General features: G+C 36.4%; 1 protein-coding gene across 2 annotated transcripts in view; it reads left to right on the top strand.

Moving 5' to 3' along the window:
- Positions 1 to 20233, top strand: part of TRAPPC10 (trafficking protein particle complex subunit 10) — a 41475-nt gene that overhangs the window by 7217 nt on the left and 14025 nt on the right. For both annotated transcript variants that reach the window (XM_042867846.1, XM_042867847.1), the window contains exons 2-13: positions 2180 to 2261; positions 2913 to 3048; positions 4514 to 4710; positions 6029 to 6224; positions 7292 to 7403; positions 8387 to 8634; positions 10923 to 11069; positions 13027 to 13141; positions 14241 to 14317; positions 16908 to 16999; positions 18291 to 18431; positions 20059 to 20171. In XM_042867846.1, coding sequence (XP_042723780.1) covers positions 2180 to 2261; positions 2913 to 3048; positions 4514 to 4710; positions 6029 to 6224; positions 7292 to 7403; positions 8387 to 8634; positions 10923 to 11069; positions 13027 to 13141; positions 14241 to 14317; positions 16908 to 16999; positions 18291 to 18431; positions 20059 to 20171 — 1656 coding nt within the window. The remainder of the gene's footprint in view (positions 1 to 2179; positions 2262 to 2912; positions 3049 to 4513; positions 4711 to 6028; positions 6225 to 7291; positions 7404 to 8386; positions 8635 to 10922; positions 11070 to 13026; positions 13142 to 14240; positions 14318 to 16907; positions 17000 to 18290; positions 18432 to 20058; positions 20172 to 20233) is intronic.

Genomic DNA, 20233 nt, shown 5'->3' with positions numbered 1-20233 from the left:
TTAAAACTAATGTAGTCTTTCTTCAGCTGACAATGTGGTGTGGTTGTCTGTAACAGGAGGACACTTAAATACGTATTACCATTTGGTATTTTTTCTGTATTACGGAACTAATCTTTTTACTCAAGATGTTGAATTCTCAGACATTCTGGGGTGCAAATTGGATTTTTAGGTGCAGCACAGGACAAGCGCTTTGCTGTGCTCCAGAGGCAAAATCTGTAGTTCTCCTTTCTTTGTGTCAGGCTCCAAGCTTCCCAGGCTATCTCTTTGATGTGGTCAGCGTGCTGTTGCTAAATCACTGAGCCATATTTCACTTTCTATGGGCAGTAATGAGTTGCAAATCAATAAACAGTTTTTTATGGCCCATCTTAGGAAGATGTTGTAACTTGGTATGAGATAGCTTTAAGCAGTATTGCCAACACTTGTTTCAATATTCATTTCAGAATTTGTTTATACTATTAAATTAAAGATTTCGTTGTGCTGCACTTAATTCAAACAGAGCAGGAGGTAGCGCAGAGTCGAGAGTGAAGTGCTTGTTCAGTAACTTTCTGGAGACTTCAGGCTCAAGCAGTAATCATAGAGTAACTGTTGGTTTATTTTTAAGCAGTTTTAGGAAATGGTATCACTGAACAACAGCTGTCTTGGTCAGATGTCAGAGCACCTGGGTTTGCTTGTTCCGGTGTTTCATCAAACTTGTTTGTTTAGTATCTGATGATTGCATTATGCTAGTGGCTGATGGTCAAAGTGGTATATTAGAGAAAATTAGGAAAAGATGGGTGGACTGTAAAAGATGCCAACCTAATTCCCAACCAGAGGAGGGCCACTAAGATGATCAAAGGGCTGGAGCACCTCCCCTACGAAGATGGGCTGAGGAGGCTGGGCTTGTTCAGCCTGGAGAAGGCAAGACTGCAAGGTGACCTCATTGCAGCCTTCCAGTATTTAAAAGGGTATTAAAAAGAAGAGGAATCAACTTTTTACAAGGGTAGGCAGTGATAGGACAAGGGGAAATGGTTTTAAGTTCAAAGAGGGAAGGTTTAGGTCGAATGTCAGGGGGAGGTTCTTTACAGAGAGAGTGGTGAGGTGCTGGCACAGGCTGCCCAGAGAGGTTGTGGGTGCCCCATCCCTGGAGGTGTTCAAGGCCAGGTTGGATGGGGCCCTGGGCAGCCTGGTCTAGTATTAAATGGGGAGGTTGGTGGCCCTGCATGTGGTCAGGGGGGTTGGAACTTGATGATCCTTGGGATCCCTTCCAACCCATGCCATTCTTTGATTCTATGTTTGTAATTAAAGTTTGGTAAGCTCCTATTAGGAGCAGTTCCTTGTTCTGTGCACAATGGGAGGGAAAAGAGAGGATGTCAGGTTCTTCTCCAGCCTTAGCTCTTCTGTTCCATAGAAAGGCAAGAAGATCCTTTGTTCGGGTTGGGCTGTACAACAGCAGGTGATTATAAAGATTATAAAGACAAGTGGAAAACTGCCAGGAAGCCGACTTGCTGTATGCCTGTTTAACATGGTAATTGGAAAACATAACTCTTCAGCTCCAGAGATCCTGAGAAAGGTGTGGGGGAAGGAAAGTGAGAATGTGGAGCTTTTGGAGGAAGGAAAAAGGATTTAAAAAAAAAATTAATTTGCAGTCTCAGAAAAAAGGGAATGCAGCAATTCAAAGATAAAGCCATAAGGAGCAGAAGAGAAGAGGAGCCACAAAGAAGAGAGCAATAGCTGAGATAACTTCAGGGCAGCATGCACGTGAGAGATAGCATAAATGATATCACAGCTAGTATGGGCCAGCTCATTTTTCCAACATCAGAATGCACACGTTTCATAATAGGTATTAGAACTCTGATCAAATGCTATGAAATTTATTTTTATAGCCTCAGTCCTATTCTCACTGGAATGTGTTTATGTGCCAGAAGTGACATGCATTATTTTCTCTTTAATTGTGATGGACTATTGAGGCATTGTACCTTGTCTAGTATGGTTGATTGCTCAGTCAGGAAGTTATAATAGCATATATATTATGTGCCTTGTTGAGGTGTTCTTTTAGGTTATGTTGGACTCAAGTGTCCAAAGCAAATAAAAATACAACTTTTATATTGAAACAAATTAAAGCGTAGTTTATTAATAAGTTTTTTTTTTTTTTTCTTTTGTAATTTGCACATGGTGATAAATTATTTTATTTCATGTTTAGGTGCTGGAGATCAGAATTTATTTACTTCCCTGTATCCTACGCTTTCTCAGCAGCTTCCAAGAGAACCCATGGAATGGAGGAGGTAAATTTGCATTTGGTTCTGTAGTACATTTCAGTATGTTACTAAACATGGGAAAGTGTGCCACTGTGTCGTGGGAAGCTTTTACCATAAAGTGAGTCAGGCACCTGCCTTAATTAGTCAAGGTAAATGTTCAGAATGCTCTCTTCTGCATCTCAGCTGTGTTGAACCTTACCTGAAGGAAAATAATAGCAATGCTGTGTTTCTTTTTGTTGTTATTGGTGTTTTGGTACGTGCCTTGATGCACTTCGAGTGTTTTGAAAGGGGCATGCTGCTCTTTTTCATGAATATATAGGTAGAATTTTAGATGAAACTTCATTCAGAATCCTTGGTATGGCCCACTGTGTTCTGGTGGAGGAAAATATTTTGGGGATTTTCTTATTTAGGATTTTCTACTTTTAGAGGTCTTGGAGGTATAGAAAATCTTTTAATGAAGGCTGAAAAGCTTCTAGCTGCTGTTCTTGTAAAAAGGAGCATCTATAATAACACTTCGAGTGATACCATATTTTAGCTGACTTTCTGTAAACTACTGTAAGCATAGTTTTTGAGTTTCCAGTACCCAGAGCTTTTCAGTTGATTCAACAAAATCCATTTTCATTTTTGGGTTCTGCTACATATGTCTCAGTTGCTAATTTCAGTTTTTGAATTTTTCAGGTCTTATGGCCGTGCTCCAAAGATGATTCATCTAGAATCAAACTTTGTTCAGTTTAAAGAGGAGCTACTACCCAAAGAGGGGAATAAGGCTCTTCTGACTTTTCCCTTTCTTCATATTTACTGGACAGAATGTTGTGTAAGTATTAGGAAAACAAAATTAAATTGTTTTGACTTTCAGCTTGCCCTGTCTGTCATTTTTTTTTTTTTCAAACTTGCTTTTTGTGTTTGCTTGAACAATTAAGTTTGCAATGTATAAGTGTACATACCTAGTACATTAGAAACTTGTCATCTTAAGTACATTTTTGTTATAAGTGATGTTTGTAATGTTGCTTGACGCTAAGAGGAAGGCTTTTGAATAGCCTTTTTTTAACATTTTGTCATTAAAAAAAACCCCAAAGTCTAACAGCATTATTGCAGTAGCGCAGGACATTTGCTACATGATACAGAAACGTGGCCAGATTATTTTGGTTATGATCTGTTCATAAGCTTAAATCTTAAAAAGAATGTGTATTTTGCTTTATCTTCTGCATATGTCAGCTGTTAGTATGCGTCAGTGGTCTAAACTGGTGTATTGGGTTCAGATGGAAAAGTTTGGTAGCAGAGGGCTGCAGGGGTGACCTGTGTGCAGAGAGCCCAGCAGCTGCCCCGTGTCAGAGCAAAGCTAGCTCAAGCTGCTCTGAAAGGGACTGTGGGCCGAGCTGAGCAGTGAGCTTCACTGGGTGTGCTCTGGGAGAGTAGTTTTAAGGAAGGGAAGAACTGGTGCCCAACATCAGCTGAGAGTGAGGAATGAGAATTGTGAGAGCAGTAGCCCAACCCTGCAGGCACAAAGGTCAGTACAGAATGAAGGCAGGAGGTGCTCCAGGTACAAAGCAGAAGCACCCTGCAGCCCAGGAGAGGCCAATGAATGAGCAGGCTGTGAAACCACCACAAGTGGATAATATTTGGAAGGTCTTAATTCTGTTTATCTGAAGTTCACTGCTTAGAGATTGCATAACTAATTCATAATAGAGACCAGTTGAATGACAGAGGTAACTTCTGATTTGTGACCAAAGGCATTCCTAACAGGTTTAAGAGTTACCTGAATTAATCTGTTTGGAAACAACCGAAAAAATGCCAAATGACCTTCAGTGGTTTTGGTTTTTTTTGTTTAAAACAAACAAAAAGCTCGCCTTTCTTCCCCTCCAGCTTGTAAACACTTTAAGATTTGAGCTGTGTTAGAAGGCACAAATGCCACGCTTCTGTTGTTATGCAAGAATGTAACAGTTTAGCTTTTTGGTGTCAAACACACTCATGTTGTAAAATTTAAGAATATAATCTAAAGGACTGTACCAAAAACTAATCGGTACAATGATTAGTACAAAGTGGCCAAGAATTATGGCAAATACTCTTAATCAATTACTAGAAATAAATGAAATTCGAAGACCAAAAACCTTACCATACTTTGGCTTATTTGATTTCTTGCAATAAGTAAATTTATTGTCACTAATTCTGTTTGATAAGCGTTTATGGCTTTCTTCTGTTGGAACAAAAGTACAGAAGTTGCCTTTTGAAATTGTTTAGAATGACTGTTTGCTTTGGTGATTCACCACTTCTCGCCTCAGGACACCGAAGTGTACAAAACCACAGTCAAGGATGACATCACCAAGTGGCAGAACGTTCTCAAGGCTCACAACTCAGTGGACTGGCTAATTGTGGTGGTTGAGAGTGATGCCAAGAAAAAGAACAAAACAAATATCCTTCCCCGAACTTCTATAGTAGATAAAATAAGAAATGACTTCTGTAACAAGCAAAGTGACAGGTAAGGAATTCTTTACTTGCAAACTTTGAAATCTTTGAGTAGTGTGGTGCTGACTTAAAACCTTAACTTTTCTATGTAACAGATTCCTTGCTTTTTATAGGATCTTCTCTGATGTCCAGATGCAAAGCTGTAAAAGGAGGAGTTTATTTTAATTCCTCGTGGATTAGCAGTGTCGTGAAATGTTTCAAGAATATTTCAAGTACTCTGAAGTTTCATAACTTATCTTGATTGAAGGGGAAAATTCCATGCTCTTCTCAGTTTTCAGAACTTAGGTGCAGAAATGTTATCAGAACTACAGGTAGTGGTAGTGTGGTGTGAGGGGAAAATGAAGCTGACATCCTTAACTTTTTTACCATTGAACTCTACTTTTCACTTAATAGATCACCTTTCCAGTATGAAATAATTGATGTAAAAACAAGTGAAGAAACTGAAGTTATTCTAAGGAAAAAAAAATGATGAAAAAAGTTATGAAACTGTTTTTGCCTTCATTAAAGACAACAAAATATGCAAATTTTATTTGAAACAAATAAATATCTTCTTCCTTATTCTGCATCATTGCATGGAATATATAATATTTAATCTCAAGAGTTAACTGTAAATAGGAGATTTTCCCCCTAGGAATGGGTGATAGTTCAAAGGGATAGATGACAGTACTCATTGTACCTTAGTGTGATCTGCCAGTGACCAGCTGACAGGTCAGCATGTTGTGACATCGACAGCAATTTATTTATACCCACTTCAGGACTGCAAATAGTCTGGACGAGTCTGAATTATGTTGCTTTTATTATCTCATGGCATACTGATTAAAACAAGCAGCTAGAAAACATTACTTTTCTAATAAGAAATGATGTTCGGTTTAAATAAGAGGTTTTTCTGCCTTTGAAGATGTCGTTTTTGATTCTTGTTAGATTATGGTATAAAAACTGAAGAAATAAATGCTCTCAGTAAGACTTATTTATTTGTGAATTACTGTGATCTGCTAAGTACTTATTAAAAAAGAACAACAAAAAACTTAATAAACTATAGTAAACTATATATATTTTATATATATATATATATACTATAGTACTTAGTAAACTATATAACAGCCTTAAACATACATGGCAAAGTTTAAGAAACCAAAAAAACCAACAACAAAAAACAAAACACTCTGCCCCCTTTCCTTCTCTCCCCCCAAACTTTTTCTTTGAGTGTTGAATTAAAAGGTAATTTTTATTCACTGTGAACCTGTTGGATTGCACTGTATTACAGCTGTGCAGTTATATGTAAATTTTTTATTTTGTATCTCCTCCAAAATAACTTACCAATTTTTTTGCAGATGTGTGGTACTTTCAGACCCTTTGAAAGACTCTTCCCGTTCTCAGGAATCTTGGAATGCCTTCCTGACCAAACTCAGGACATTGCTTCTCATGTCTTTTACCAAGAACTTAGGCAAGTTTGAAGATGACATGAGAACTTTGAGAGAAAAAAGGACTGAACCAGGATGGAGTTTCTGCGAGTATTTCATGGTCCAGGTAAGAGTGTTTCTCCTTCTTCTTTCTTCTTTTTTTTTTTTTTTTTTTTTTTTAAATACAAAAAAGTGCTTTGAGTTTTAGTTCTAATAATGGCTTGTCTTTCTGGTATTTTTAATGCTCTGTTTGTTCTTTGAGGTAGAAGGGGATAGGGGAGATGAATACTGATATAAATGCAACATTTTCATATTTGCAAGCCTAAAGAGGTTGTGCATGCAAGCCTATTGCAAAAAAAGTGTTACAAATCTCAACTGTAACAAACACAAAATCATCTAGAAAATATTGTGAATTTTGGATAAATGTCCTATTAATAGGGTTGTACAAAGACATTCAAACTTGTAATTGGCATTTAATGCAAATATCACTATGCTTTCTTTGCTTAGTTTATTAACAGTACGTGTGGAGAAGTGTCTGTTTTGAGTAAGGCCAAATAGAGAATGCCCTCGAATTCTGCTTTTTTGTATTTCTAACTATGTCTGCTTTAGGTGATACAGAGAAAAGAAAGAAAATCTTATTCAATGGAACTAAAGTTTTGATTCTTTTTGGTTTTCCAGTCACTGTATAATTCCCTTTCTTACACTAATTTCACATCATCCTCACGTCTCCTCTGAGTTTGTCTGCTGCCACTTTGTTGTGATATGTCTACTTCTCTGACTCTTTGTACCTTTAATTTTTTGTCTCTTGGCGTACTGCAGAACCTTTATTGATACTGCAATGGTGTTTTCATGGTGTAAACACAAGAGACATTATTACTGTTATGGGAGATGACTATTTAGTAGGTTTTCTTTGAAACTTGAACTTTCAGTAGATGTACGAACAGTCGCACAGATGCACAGCAGGATGAACTGGCATAGCTGTATGTTTGTAGTTTTATTGTTAGCTTCACTGTGTTAGGAGGAAAGGGTGCATCCACTACAGTGGTAGATTTTTCTTTTGTATACGATTACCAGAAGAAGAAACATGTTGGAAGTAGAACTTCCTGGAGCTCTGTGTAAAGGTGGAGGCAGCCTATAATACCAAACATGACTAGTATCTGTAATGTGCTCACTGTCTTGCTTGTGTGTCAAAAGGAAGAACTGGCCTTCGTCTTTGAGATGCTGCAGCAGTTTGAAGATGCACTAGTGCAGTATGATGAGCTGGATGCCTTGTTTTCTCAGTACGTTGTGAACTTTGGGGCTGGTGGTAAGTGTCTTAAAATGGTAAAAATTATCCTTATTCATTTATGTACTGTGCTTCACTAAAAGACAATGATGCCTTGGGTACCATGTGTGTATGTGGGAGAAAGAGATGGTACATCGCAGTGGAGGTCTGCTAGGCAGCTGTGCCCTTGTCACAATCTCATTGTATCTTCTTAGTTCTTGCTTTTAAGCCTCAGAAGTGAAAAACAGTTTTTAATGAAAATCTGCATTTTGCTTTTATTCAGCAATTGTTATAAAAAGGGCTCTGAGCCTCTGTAATTACCTAAGTTTCAGTCTGCCTGGGATGCAGTTGCTGTTCTCACTGCTCACTTCTAAGTTAGTTAATAAAGAGCGTCCAGAACAAATGCGTCCAGTTTTGTTTCAAATTATGAGATATTTCCGTTCACTTTTGTGGTGATTACCAAATATGTGCTTAATCTGCTCTGCAGAAGATGAAACTTTCTCTTCACAAAGAATTTACTGTACAAGAAATACCAAATAACTTGAAACTGTTTTAATGAGTGGAAGTATGTGGTGTTACGTAAGATCTTTCATTAAGTGCATGTTATGATCATAGTGAAAATACAGTACAGTGAAATATATTTATCCTGACTGAACTTGATGCTAAACCTGAAGGTGAGAATATATATCTGTGGTGGCTGAGTAAGAAATACATATGTGGATAAAACTGGATAGTCTGGAATTTCATTTAGGACGAATTACTGAGAAATACATTGCAAACTCAGTGGCATTATACTGATAATAAGAAGTATTCAATTAAGACCAAATGGACGTGGCATTTGAATGTTCTAAATTGTTGTTGACATAGTTATGGAATTTCTGTTGTTTAGGTTTTAAAGTTAAGACGTTAAGATTATCAAGTAAGTTAAGAAGGAATAAGCAAGTTTGCAACCTAGAGGTGGAGGGCAGAAGAAGAGACATTAAATAACAGTGATTGATTCTTGGATATTAACTTTATTTGTTTAGATGGTGCAAACTGGCTGACATTTTTTTGCCAGCCAGTGAGGAGCTGGAATGGTTTAATTCTCCGAAAACCAATAGACATGGAGAAGAGAGAGCTAATTCAGAATCAAGAAGCTACTCTACTGGACTTGCGTAGTTACTTATTTTCTCGCCAGTGCACGTTGTTAATCTTCCTGCAGAGGCCGTGGGAGGTTTCCCAGCGAGCGTTGGAGCTTCTTCACAACTGTGTGCAAGAACTCAAGCTATTAGAAGTGAGTTTGCATAATATATTGCAAATGATAATGCAAATGATTTTATCCAATAGTGATCTAACAAGAATTTTGAAGCCCAGTTATTGACCTCCGGAATACAGTTAAGTACAGTCTGTGTAGTATTAACACGATGCAGTAATACTCGATTGTAACACTGCTAGAATTCAGTATTTCATTATGAAATGGTCTTTGGAAAGAAATTGGAGACATCACAGCTGAAAAACCTTGTTTAGGTGACTTTCTCGGTGAAGATTAGAATATTTCAAGTTGTTAAACTGGTGGGTAATTTCTCTTATTTTATGAATTGACTACTGAGCTCTTGAGCTACCATTCCAACAGACTGAAATCTTTGAACAGTGTTGTGTTGAAGAAAATAAGATGGGGTGGTTAATGTGCTGAGATGCAGCCTAATTGTTTGCAACAAAGTACTGTTCTGAACTTTAAACACTGATCTGCAGTAGGACTTCTTACTGCTGTGCAAGTAGATGTTATTTTGATCACGTTTTGTGGTTCTTGTTTTATAATTCCTTCTGGTGCCCAGTAATGCTCTTTTATGTTTTGCGTGTCCCTGTGGCTCTCATCTAATGACAGAAGGAGCAGACAAACGTGATTTCACTCAGAGCTTTTTGTCATGCTGCCTGCCTCAAAGTTACACCCAGTAGTTTGCACTAGTGTTTTTAATCCTCTTAAGGGACTGTATCAAGGATATTGTACACCAGTCATACTCTTGTCTATCACCATAGGTATTTTTAATTGACATATATAATCAAGACTAGTATAGTGTGCATTAGGAGACTTGTAGACTTCACTTTGTGACTTGTGCACCAATTTAATCCCCTGAGTATCTGGTTCTCTGCAAATTTTGTCTGTGCTTTTATAACAGTAACTGCTAAGTTTTGCCTGCCTGGCACTGGTTAGTGAAGTTCCGTAAGGTGCTGCATTTAAGAACAGAAAGTCTGCTTCAGATGTGTTGCCTTTTAAAATGGCGCCTTCATGTATTTAAAACTTACTTAAAATTCCCATGTGAAGCATGTTTTGCTTGTGTGTTCTGTGACGTGGTTTGTTGTTGTTAGTTTACTTTATCTTTCCAAAATAAATACAACCAGCCTTCTAAATCTCTGAAGGTACTTCCTGCAATTCCCCTCTTCCTTCCACTGCCCAAGTCTGCCACTCTAGTGTCTGGGTTTCTTCTCTGCACCTTATTTGTGATGTTTCTGCCTTAATATGTGGAGATCCAAACTGAATGAAGATATTGAGGCTTTGAGACAGGAGTGTGTATTTGTGAATGTAGTGCAGCTATCCCTGTTGTCATGCCTCTTATTATTACAGCCATACCATGGCTTGATGCCAGTGAACACACAGGTGAAATCGCAGCTAGTCTGTTTTTATGGTCTTTCACTTCCAGGAGATTCTTTCAGAATTCAGTTTATTTTTTTCTAATGTGTTGTGCTCCTATGTTGAACTTTCATGTCACATTAGTCAATTATCTAGTTTGTTTAAGTCTCAAGATCCATAATAGCCTTTTTTGAAAGTAATGTTTTTGCATTGGTTAATAGTAAGATTTTGAGATACTACTACTGTGACTTTTATTCCAGTTGTGCTAATCTTTATCTTGATTGTTCTGTTACCAAACTCCTCTCTCATTCCCCATTGCGTTATGATGATAATTCCTTCCTGGTTTCGGTTTTTGTTTCTGGGTTGGGTGGTTGTTTTTTTTTGTTTTTTTTTTTTTAATTAGTTGTCCATGACAAATATCACAGAATCACAGAATATCATTTGATTAACAAACTTACTGTGGTGAAGGAAATGTAGATTCACTTTTTTTTTTTTTTTTCTTCAGATTTTTAGTCTACTTCTTAGTGTGCTTTTAGCTTTAGTTAGGTCTGATGTCTCCTTACAGAAGTAGTGGCATATCTACAGAACTTTTCTCCTAGCTCTGTTCTCCTTAGACTTGAATTTTTAAAAAGTTGGAAACTTCTAAGTACTAGTACCTGTTAGGCTTCTTTTGCTTTTCTTTCATTCTGATGACTACATCAAATCTAATTCACATAACCACTATGAATTAATAATGTTGTTAGTCATTATGGCTTTGGGATTTGGTTTTATGTGTGTTATTTAGTGAATATATATATATATATACAGTGAAGAGCTGGCCTCTTCTGTGTGTTTTATGAGTTAGTTCTTCCAAGAGGTTTTGTTATATGCTATCAAGGAAAGTAATCTTCTGAAGTATTGTGCCTTCTGACTAATGTTTGTTTCCCAGTTAATTTTTTTCTGTTTATCTTCAGGTCTGTGTTCCTCCCGGAGCTTTGGATTGTTGGGTATTTTTGAGTTGTTTGGAGGTCTTACAAAGAATAGAAGGCTGCTGTGATAGGGCTCAAATAGATGCAAATGTTTCCCACACGGTTGGTTTATGGAGCTATGCTACTGAGAAGGTGAGTAAACGAAGTGTTGCTCTTGTGGCATTACAATTTTGAAGTAGGCCATTTCTTTCTATGGAGCAGACTTCTTATGTTTTCTTGTGAAACTTGTGACATATCATTCTGTCTGTTCTGAGTGAGACATGCAGGTTTGTTATCTAGTTGCTCCACGGGTGGTTGAGACCTGGGGATTACTAGAATTATGTTCACTTCTTTGGAGAAGGGATGGAAATGAGGAAACACTTCATGTCATAAAACTGTCTGTAACACTAGCTCCTCCACCAACCTTTCCAATCCTCCCCTGCCAATAGTTTGACAGTGATTGGCTAATTAAACTCCAAAATAAACTCATCGTTTTTGACTAAGAGAAGGAACGTTTATTTCAATTATAGCAGATGCTGACCAGATTTAGATGCCTTTAATATTCTTAATAGAGATTACACCAATCTGTTTCCATAGTTTTACTTTATTTCCTACAGCATGTTAGTATGCTAATAATATACCTTAATCTTTACTGAAGGTGTTATCCTTGGAGGCTTGTGCAAAAGGCAGATGCTAACTTGGAACTTTTCAGTTGAGAAGCCCTTGTAATAAATGGGGAGGAAGTCTGAAAGGTATAAAGTGGCCTTTTCAGTATGGTTAAGCCCCTTTCCTAATTACATTAATGCCTTCTCAAGTTCCACTTTTTCCATTTCTCTGTTAGAGTTAGTGTCTAAAGCTGCTATAGTTTTTCAGTGTTGAAGAACAATTTTGAAAGCTGACAAGAAACTTCAGAAGCTAAGGAAATACCAAACTGTGATCTTGGTCAGTGTTCTCAAAGATCATCGCAAGCTTGTCCTCTTCCTTCTGTAGCCTGTAGAATATTTTCCATTTCTTGTGATCGTAGTTTGTGTATATTTCAGTAAAGCAAGAATCTTCTGCTGATTGTAGGTCATCCTTGTCTGAAGTATTACAAAAGCAGAGAAAGACAATTTCACTTTTGAAGACTTAGTGTTTAAAAAAAGAAATTGGAAGGGAAGTTCAGAATAAAGAAAACAATAATTTAAACTGCTGCTGGTTGCATCAGATTTCATGTGCTGCTTATGTATTTCTGAAGAAGTTCTTTACCTGTTTTGGAAATGTTCATGCCATTTGTAGTTCTTCTAACCCAAAGAGTAAAAAGGGAAAACGACAGGATAATGAGTAGGAGTAAGGTGAAATGGAATGAATGAAATCTACCAACTAGTGAGAAATGTGGAATTTAATGGGTTTTTTTGGTGGATTTTTTTTTCCTTTTGTTCGCCACCCACATTTTATATGGTTTAGAGCAATCTAACAAACTGAGACCGTATTTTCTTGGAGGGGAGGAGTTACCCTTGGCAGTTGAGTTAGTTATGCTAAATGAGATACCATATGGCCAACAGTAAACTTGAAGGCAGGATCCTCTACTGACGTCTGGATATCAAGCATACCAGCTGCTGTCTGGCAGGAATTTTAGTAGTAGTTGTGTGATGCTGTTTTAACACTGATTAGTGATGCTAATAATGTAGAAGAACATCTAATCATTGTGTGCATTTGTGTCGTTTTCAAACTTCTGTGCTGAAATGCAGATGCAGATAGAAATTATCTTTTGGCAGTAACTGCAAAACATCCTTAGCTTTTTTCCCTGTTCATAGGGAAAAACAGAAGGATGCATGCAGGGATTTGTGTGTATGCATGTTGAGTCTTTAACTTGCATTATATGTGATTTAGTTCATCTTCTTAATAAAATGAGCTTCTACAGGAAGTAAGAATCACGAAATTACATTTTGAAAGGTTCTCTATTCTCTTCCCACAAAGCAACTTCAATATAGATTTATAAGCAGTGTAACATGGCAGCAGTATTTTCCATAGAAATATCTTGTGGCTTTAGAACTGTGCGATAAAATAAAAGATTTGTTATTGGTTTTGTAGCCTGTTGAAAACAAGCATCTCTTTTTTCTTTTTCTTACAGTTAAAGTCTCTGGGTTACCTGTGTGGGCTGGTGTCAGAGAACGGACCCAATTCAGAAGACCTTAACAGAACTGTTGATCTGTTAGCAGGGTTGGGAGCAGAACGTCCTGAAACAGGTATTACCAGGAATGTACACATGCTTTGTAATAACTGACTTCATCTTAAATACATGGCATACTAATACAACAATAATTTCCAGATATCCATATGTACATATAATTATTGGTACTAGTATTGTACCTTAAGAGGATTTTAATTTAGTCTCTCTAGTACTTGAAACGATCAGTGCATCTCTTCGCTTTCGTAAGTATAAGGTTTTTCCATTAAAAGCCCATTTATCAGCATTTAACTAAATATTCTTAAACAGTTTTGGATGAAATTTTTAATACTTTCAGATAAGTACTGAAAATAAAATTCATTGAAAATGAAATGGAAGCTCTCTGATGTCATTCAAAAAGATAACCTGTAAGAGGAGCTACAGAATGATATTATTTGATTGACTGAGCAGTCACATTTATTTACTTGGTTGTGAATTTCTTATTATTCACAAAGCTATTTCTGAAGAGAAGAAACTTTCAGATTTTAAAAGTGCAAGAACAATGAGTATTTAAGTATTTCTGCCAGACTGACAACTTACTTGCTCCTGCAGTTACGATGATATGATTCTCAGTTCAGACTGTAGTACGTGTAGTACCTGTTGTGTTTATTGAAAATGGGGGCTTTCTTCCTTCTGGAATATTGGCACATATTTAGTCTGGCAGGAACTTTTAAAATGAGCAAGTTACCTCAAGAAAAAGAATTGGTAGCCATTTTCCTTTGAAGTATCTTGCAAGGTGTAAAAACTTTTTAAAAATTACCGTATACTTCTGACATACTGTTTCATAAATCTAACAGAAAAAAGTTGTGAGAATATTGCTGGTGGGAAAATACAGTAGTATTTAAGTACAATTGTGTGTGTTGCTAGGTTGAACAAATGTCTTGAAGTGTTGTATGGATAAGTTAACATACTTAACTATATTGCTGCTTGTCCTTATCCTTCTCTGAATATTTCTTAGGTATGGGTGCATGCACACAGTCACATTTGTTAAACAGCCTTTCTTGATTTTACTTTAGAGTATGGGCAAGAAATGCATGATCTATTTTAAGTGTTGGAGGGGATGTATTAAAATAGGAATTTGTATTTGTGAGTGACGTTTCCTATCCTTTCTTCTACAGCCAATGCATCACAGAGCCCTTACAAGAAACTTAAAGAGGCCTTATCATCTGTAGAAGCTTTTGAAAAGCACTACTTAGTAAGTATAGTCTTCTGCTATTTATCTTAGTTTTAAATTGTTTATATTACGTTATAGATTGAACAGTGTCAAAATTTTCACACCTGAAAAGATGACGTTAGGAACTTCCATCTGTATTTCTATCTTTTGGTATCAAAATTCATTGCTCTCATACTGAACACGCCAAGGCTGATTTGTTTTACAGCCGGAGGCTCTGTATTTGTCCTGGGTCTCAAGGGTGGAGATGAATTTTAATACTTATAGTTACAGTGCTGAAGGTTATCTGTAAGTAAATATACTTAAATATTCAGAGAGCCTATGTCATGGCTATTTATTCTGCTGTCTAAATTTGAGTTTTCTGTGGAAGACTAATGTTATGTGAATGCAGCTTTCTTTCAAATGGTTTAGACTTGCGTCTTGCAATGCTTATTTCATGAATTAAGTTAGATTGTGTAATCTCTTATATGAAGTGTGGGATATGTGAACATTACAGCTGGAGCTGGCAGAGTATGAAACATTACTATAAGTTTACTTCCTGGCAGCTCCCTTATTGAGGAGCTGTTGTAGTAATATTGTGGTTATATTTTACAAGAAATGGTTAAATAAAACCCAAAACACCTGATTGTCACAAAAATGGTTGGTTCTATTCTTGCTTGTTTTCCTTAAATTATTTTCCTCTGATATTTCTTATAGTAACATGCTGCTGTTAAAGTTTTCTGGGGAAAAATGAGATGAAAATTGAGCACTTTTTTAAAATGTGAAAACTAAGTGGCTTCTTGTTTTTACAAAATTGTTGTTAAAGAAAGTCTCAAAAGATATATGTTATGAAGATAGCAGATTTCACTTCCATGCTTTGTTTCTTATGAGAAGAGTTGGATAACAGGCCAGAACTAAGATTTTTCAGAACTTTATGTTCAGTTCTACGTTGGACCCTGGAATCTCCACGAGACTGAGCAGTGCCTTCTTAAACTTAAGAAACTTAAGTGGGTACTGCAGAGGTTGCCTATGAAGGAATTGCTTATGCTGTTTGTATTGCTGACTGGTTTTATTCTGAAATTCAGATAGAAAACAATATCTTATATTATATGTAGTTGTTGGATAAATATTTACTGTATATACGTTATTGTTCTATCCACTGTATTCAGTGAAGAAGTACACAGAATTAGTTAAAAATTCTAAACACAACTAAGATAATTTGCTTACATTTAATCTTTTAATGAGTGTGGAAAGTGAAATGCAGCTTTTTGGAAATATTGAAAGAAAGAAATCGAGCATTTTTTACCATAAAAGGCTTCTTTATTATTTCTTTTATTTATAGTTCAGTGGCTGGTCTTATGTGACAACTTCAGAATCTTTTGTTAGACTGTCAGATCTTCTACAAACATTTTGGCTAGTACCTTAATTTTTGGGGAAGATATCTTTTTGTTTGTATGTGTTGCTGGTGTCCCAGATGTCTCTTTTTATAATGATTGGCTAACAAGTGAACCAGTCTAGTTTATTGTTGAGTACTGCTTGGAGTTGTTTAATGAGAGAGGGAGAATGCACAGGTGATTTTCCCCTTGGCTCTGTTTAAGAAACATCAAGAAGTGGCTAAGAAGACCTTTGGAATATTGTTTTAGGTCACTTTCCTGCCTCACAGGAATAGATGCTTTCTGACAGATACTCCACAAACAAAATTAGGCATTTGAAAGTTTTTAAACAGTCTCTTTTGAAGAATAAAGTGGTACTTAATATGCTAACTGAAAGTCAATGAGCTGCTGAGGAAATGGCTGGTGGTTTGTAAATGTGATTTGTAAATATGGTATGAAATGTCTTTATGGCCAGATATGGTTAGATGTTTGAGAAATAAGTTTGACTGAATACAGTGTGTAGTAGTGACAGATCTTTCTTACTAAATATGTAATTATTACAGGCTTAGGGCAAGTTAAGAATAGTGACCTGTAGACAGTGGGAATTAAGCTTAAAAATGAGGAATTTTAAATCAAGATTGCATAGCTTCAAGCAATTGCTTCAAAGCACAGTTTGGAAAATAATTCTTCCAACTGCATCTTCATATTCTGCATGTAATTGTATGCTTACATACTGCTTTTACTTAAAAAATGAAACTTTCATGTATTTGATGGTATTATGTGCAGCCTAAGTGAAAGAGTTGGGCGCTCTATGCTGTTATTTTTAAGTAGCAGTAGGATCTTCGGGGCAAGCTCTAGTATTCTGAGAAATACATTACACCAACGTGTATCATGCAATGTCACATTATATTATCTTGTAATGATGGCATAAAGGATATACTTGCTGAGAAATAAATGCTTTCAAAGAAAGCAGAAGGATTCAAGTGTGGAGAAGTACTTACAACTGTGTCTAAATGTTAGTTTTGTGATTTTTGAATTCTCATTTTTGGTAAGGCTTTTCTTTTGTATTTCACAATAGAGTTATGTTGTAGACTGCTCCAAAGTTTGTCCTGAAGGGAAGAGGAAATCTAACAAGTGACTTATTCTGTTAATTTTGTCTTAATAGCTTAGTTACTGATAATGAGTTTGTGAGAAATACTAGGTAGCACTACTTAGTGCTACTAGAAATAGATAGTTTATATTAACTCTTTTCTTTCAAACAGGATCTGTCCCATGCCACCATTGAAATGTACACAAATATTGGGAGAATTCGCTCAGCTAAGCTTGTCGGAAAGGATTTGGCAGAGTTTTACATGTAAGCATTAAATGTGTTAAATGCATTAACTTTGAAAAGCTCCAATGTAATGCTTGAGGAAACCCATATTTCAAAAGGAGTTTTTGAAAATATTTTTAATTATAAACATATGCTAAGTTTCTGGCTGTATTTTGGGGGGAGGGAGACACAAGACAGAAATTGTGGATGCCCCATCCCTGGAGGCATTCAAGGCCAAGGCAGGCTCTGGGCAGCCTGCTCTAGGGGTTGGCGACCCTGCACGTATCAGGGCAGTTGAAACCAAATGATCAGTATCGTCCTTTTCAACCAAGGCCATTCTGTAATTCTATGAAATAGTGGAGAGCTGAGAACTGGCAGTCTTTTTGTACTGAACCCTAGTTCTTCCTTCATTATTTATTACTGCTACTTTTAACTATCTTGTGTTCTTTACTTTCATCTTTTCTTCCATGAAGGAGGAAAGGGCCAGGCAGGAGATGTAACCTTGCGTTTGCTGTAACTTGCTGTCTTAACGTGGATTCTGATATGTTTTTAAGTTAATATTTTCTTAACTTACACACACTTACGTGCATGTATACTAAAGAGTCAGCAAATACATAATTTAGAAATAAATCAGTTTTGTATTTGTATACAAAATTTTTATTTCCACCTGTGGAAAACTTGATCTTATTCCTGTGTTTGTTCCTGTTATTAAATTCTGCTAAATGATCCTCCTGCATTGGCCTTCTGGTTTTATTTTAAAGAATTTGGGAATTCCAAGTGGTTGGTGGTTTTTATTTCCTTTCTGGGGGGTGCTCTTATTTCTGAGACTGCTTCCTGTCTACCTCCACTAAATGAATCTGAACTTCTTGTTGCAAGATTCTCCTAAATTAATGTAAATTTTCACCTGAGGGAATAACATCAGGTTAAAAGACTGCCATGAAACTGTAGTGATAAAAATGATAACTAAAATACTAAATTGTTTTTCTGCACCAAAGTTGTTAAGGTAGCATGTTTTTAACTGTCAGAAGTCTGAGATGGCTTCATCATGAAAGTGCATTTGTGGGAGGTAGCTTTGCCTCACTTGCTCTGACTTACGATAGGTCTGTATAGGAAGTCTTGTTGACATATGATATATTTAGACTAATTGCAGTTCTGCCAAATTGAATTGCAGAAGGATAGACCAATACATTGATCTGGCAACAGCGCAGTAATGGCTGGTTGCTGTTTGTTCTGCATTCATATAAAATGTTCCTCTCTCATGACTGCTTTATTAAAGACAGTTTTCACGGCCGTAAAGACTCTAGTATCACTCTGTATTCATTTATTTTTAAAGGAGGAAGAAAGGTCCACAGAAGGCAGAAGTCTATCTTCAAGGAGCACTGAAAACTTACCTTGCTGAGGGCTGGGCATTGCTTGTCACGCATACAAGAAAGCAGTTAGCAGAATGTCAGAAACACCTTGGGCAAATAGAAAAGTATCCTCTCAGAGATGGAGCCAGAAAATCAAGACTGGATAAAACAATACTACTTATTCTTCTGACGTAGCTCTGATTTTATTTAAGATTAGAGACAGCCAAATATCAGACAGCTCTTTCTTATTTCCTTTGTTGCTTTTCATTTCAGGAGAGTTGGGTTATTTATTTTTTCATTTTTTTACGCCTTGTTCACTTAATACCTTTTGCATGCAGTGCTACTCTTAATGTTAGACTACATCTCTGCTCCAGAGATTCAACATGTATAGTGTGAAGTTTGTCATTAGTTCAATATGTGCCATTGTAGGGTTCCTTTATGATTCTATTTGTACTTAATCATTGTGGTAGTTCTTATGCCATAGTGTTTTTTTCATTTGGTAAATACATCATTAGAAATATTGCCTATATTAAGGAGCTTCATTTCCCAGTTTTCTTTACAAAACTGATAGCACCTTTTTCCTGTATCTGACTGACAGCGATTTTTTTTCCTTTGATATTTGCAGTATGTTCACCCTGTGAACGTAATTGTGTTGCTGTGGTGCTGCCACTTCCAGGGTACCAGGTGTGTGTAAGAAAAACAGTCTATTGACTGGCTTTGGTGGTTGTGCTTTTTTTAATTCATTTTGGCATTGGAGACACTTCAGTTTGAATTCTGCTTTTTATTTTAGCCTCATGTGGTGTTGCCTAAATTTAGTAGCTAGCTTAAGTAACATAATTCTAATATACACTGCTGTGCTTTGTGTATGTTACAGGAAAAAAAAAAAAAATGGCAAATTTGCATTATTTCATGCTATTTTGAGGGAAGAGTACTGCTTTCGTAGCTTTAAATCAAACTTCTTTGGGTGCCCCAACTGGGGTGTTCAGCTTAACAGATTTACTGATGCAAGACAGCTCTTGTGGAAGTTTCAAGGAAAGACTTGATGGTGTTACCCCTCCTCTTTTTTAATGTTAGCCCAAAAGGTAACATGATGATCTCTGGGTGACAGCACTGGGAAGCTTACTGTAACTGGTTGTGGATTTCCCTTTCCTTATTTTTTTTTTTCTTCCCCCCCCTCCACACACACACTTTTTATAACTAAACAGCTGTTATAATGTATCTGTTGAAAATTCTTAGATTGCTTTTAAGCGCTGCTATTTTTTTCTGCTTCATTGTGTACATTCTTTAAAAAAAAACAACAGCACAACAGTAATGTTGCTACCTTCACTAAATACTTAGATGAGCACGTGTATCCTCAGCAATCAAAATATAAAGAATGCCTTATAATTTAATTATGGTAAATGGTGCTCTAACAACTGGCATAGTATCAGCAGAGTAAATCAGAAAGTAATCAAATACTCAAGTTATTTAATTCTAAATGTGCAGTGTAATGCAATGTATTGGGACATTAACTTGCATACTGCATTTATCTTTTGTCAAATAATGAATTTTCTATGCTCACTGATATTTTTAGATGAGAGTTGGAGGGAAGACTGCCCAAGTTAATAATAGATAATATTTTAGTTAGTCTGAGAATGTGGTGATGTTGAAAGTAGATCTTATATTAAAAGATTGGAAAGGCAATACTGAAGCTGTGGTAATTTTGTTCAAGTTTTGAAATGTTGCTACCTCATGTTTCCTTAACTTCATTAGTTATCTTCAAATAAGCAGTCTTTTAGCTGGTGATAATCACCTAACAGAAGATGAGCGTAAAAGCTTTTGCCAAGAAATACTAGATTTTGCCAATCAGCAAACAGAGAATCAAGGTAAGCCTGGTTTTTAAATGCATAAAGCGTTAGCTGCTGTAATCTTTCTCTGAAGTAGACAG

This window comes from Lagopus leucura, unplaced genomic scaffold (assembly GCF_019238085.1).
Source record: "Lagopus leucura isolate 7727_CA_CO unplaced genomic scaffold, USGS_WTPT01 Super-Scaffold_100001, whole genome shotgun sequence".
Classification (NCBI taxonomy): domain Eukaryota; kingdom Metazoa; phylum Chordata; class Aves; order Galliformes; family Phasianidae; genus Lagopus; species Lagopus leucura.
This window is presented reverse-complemented; position numbering and strand designations above follow the sequence as displayed.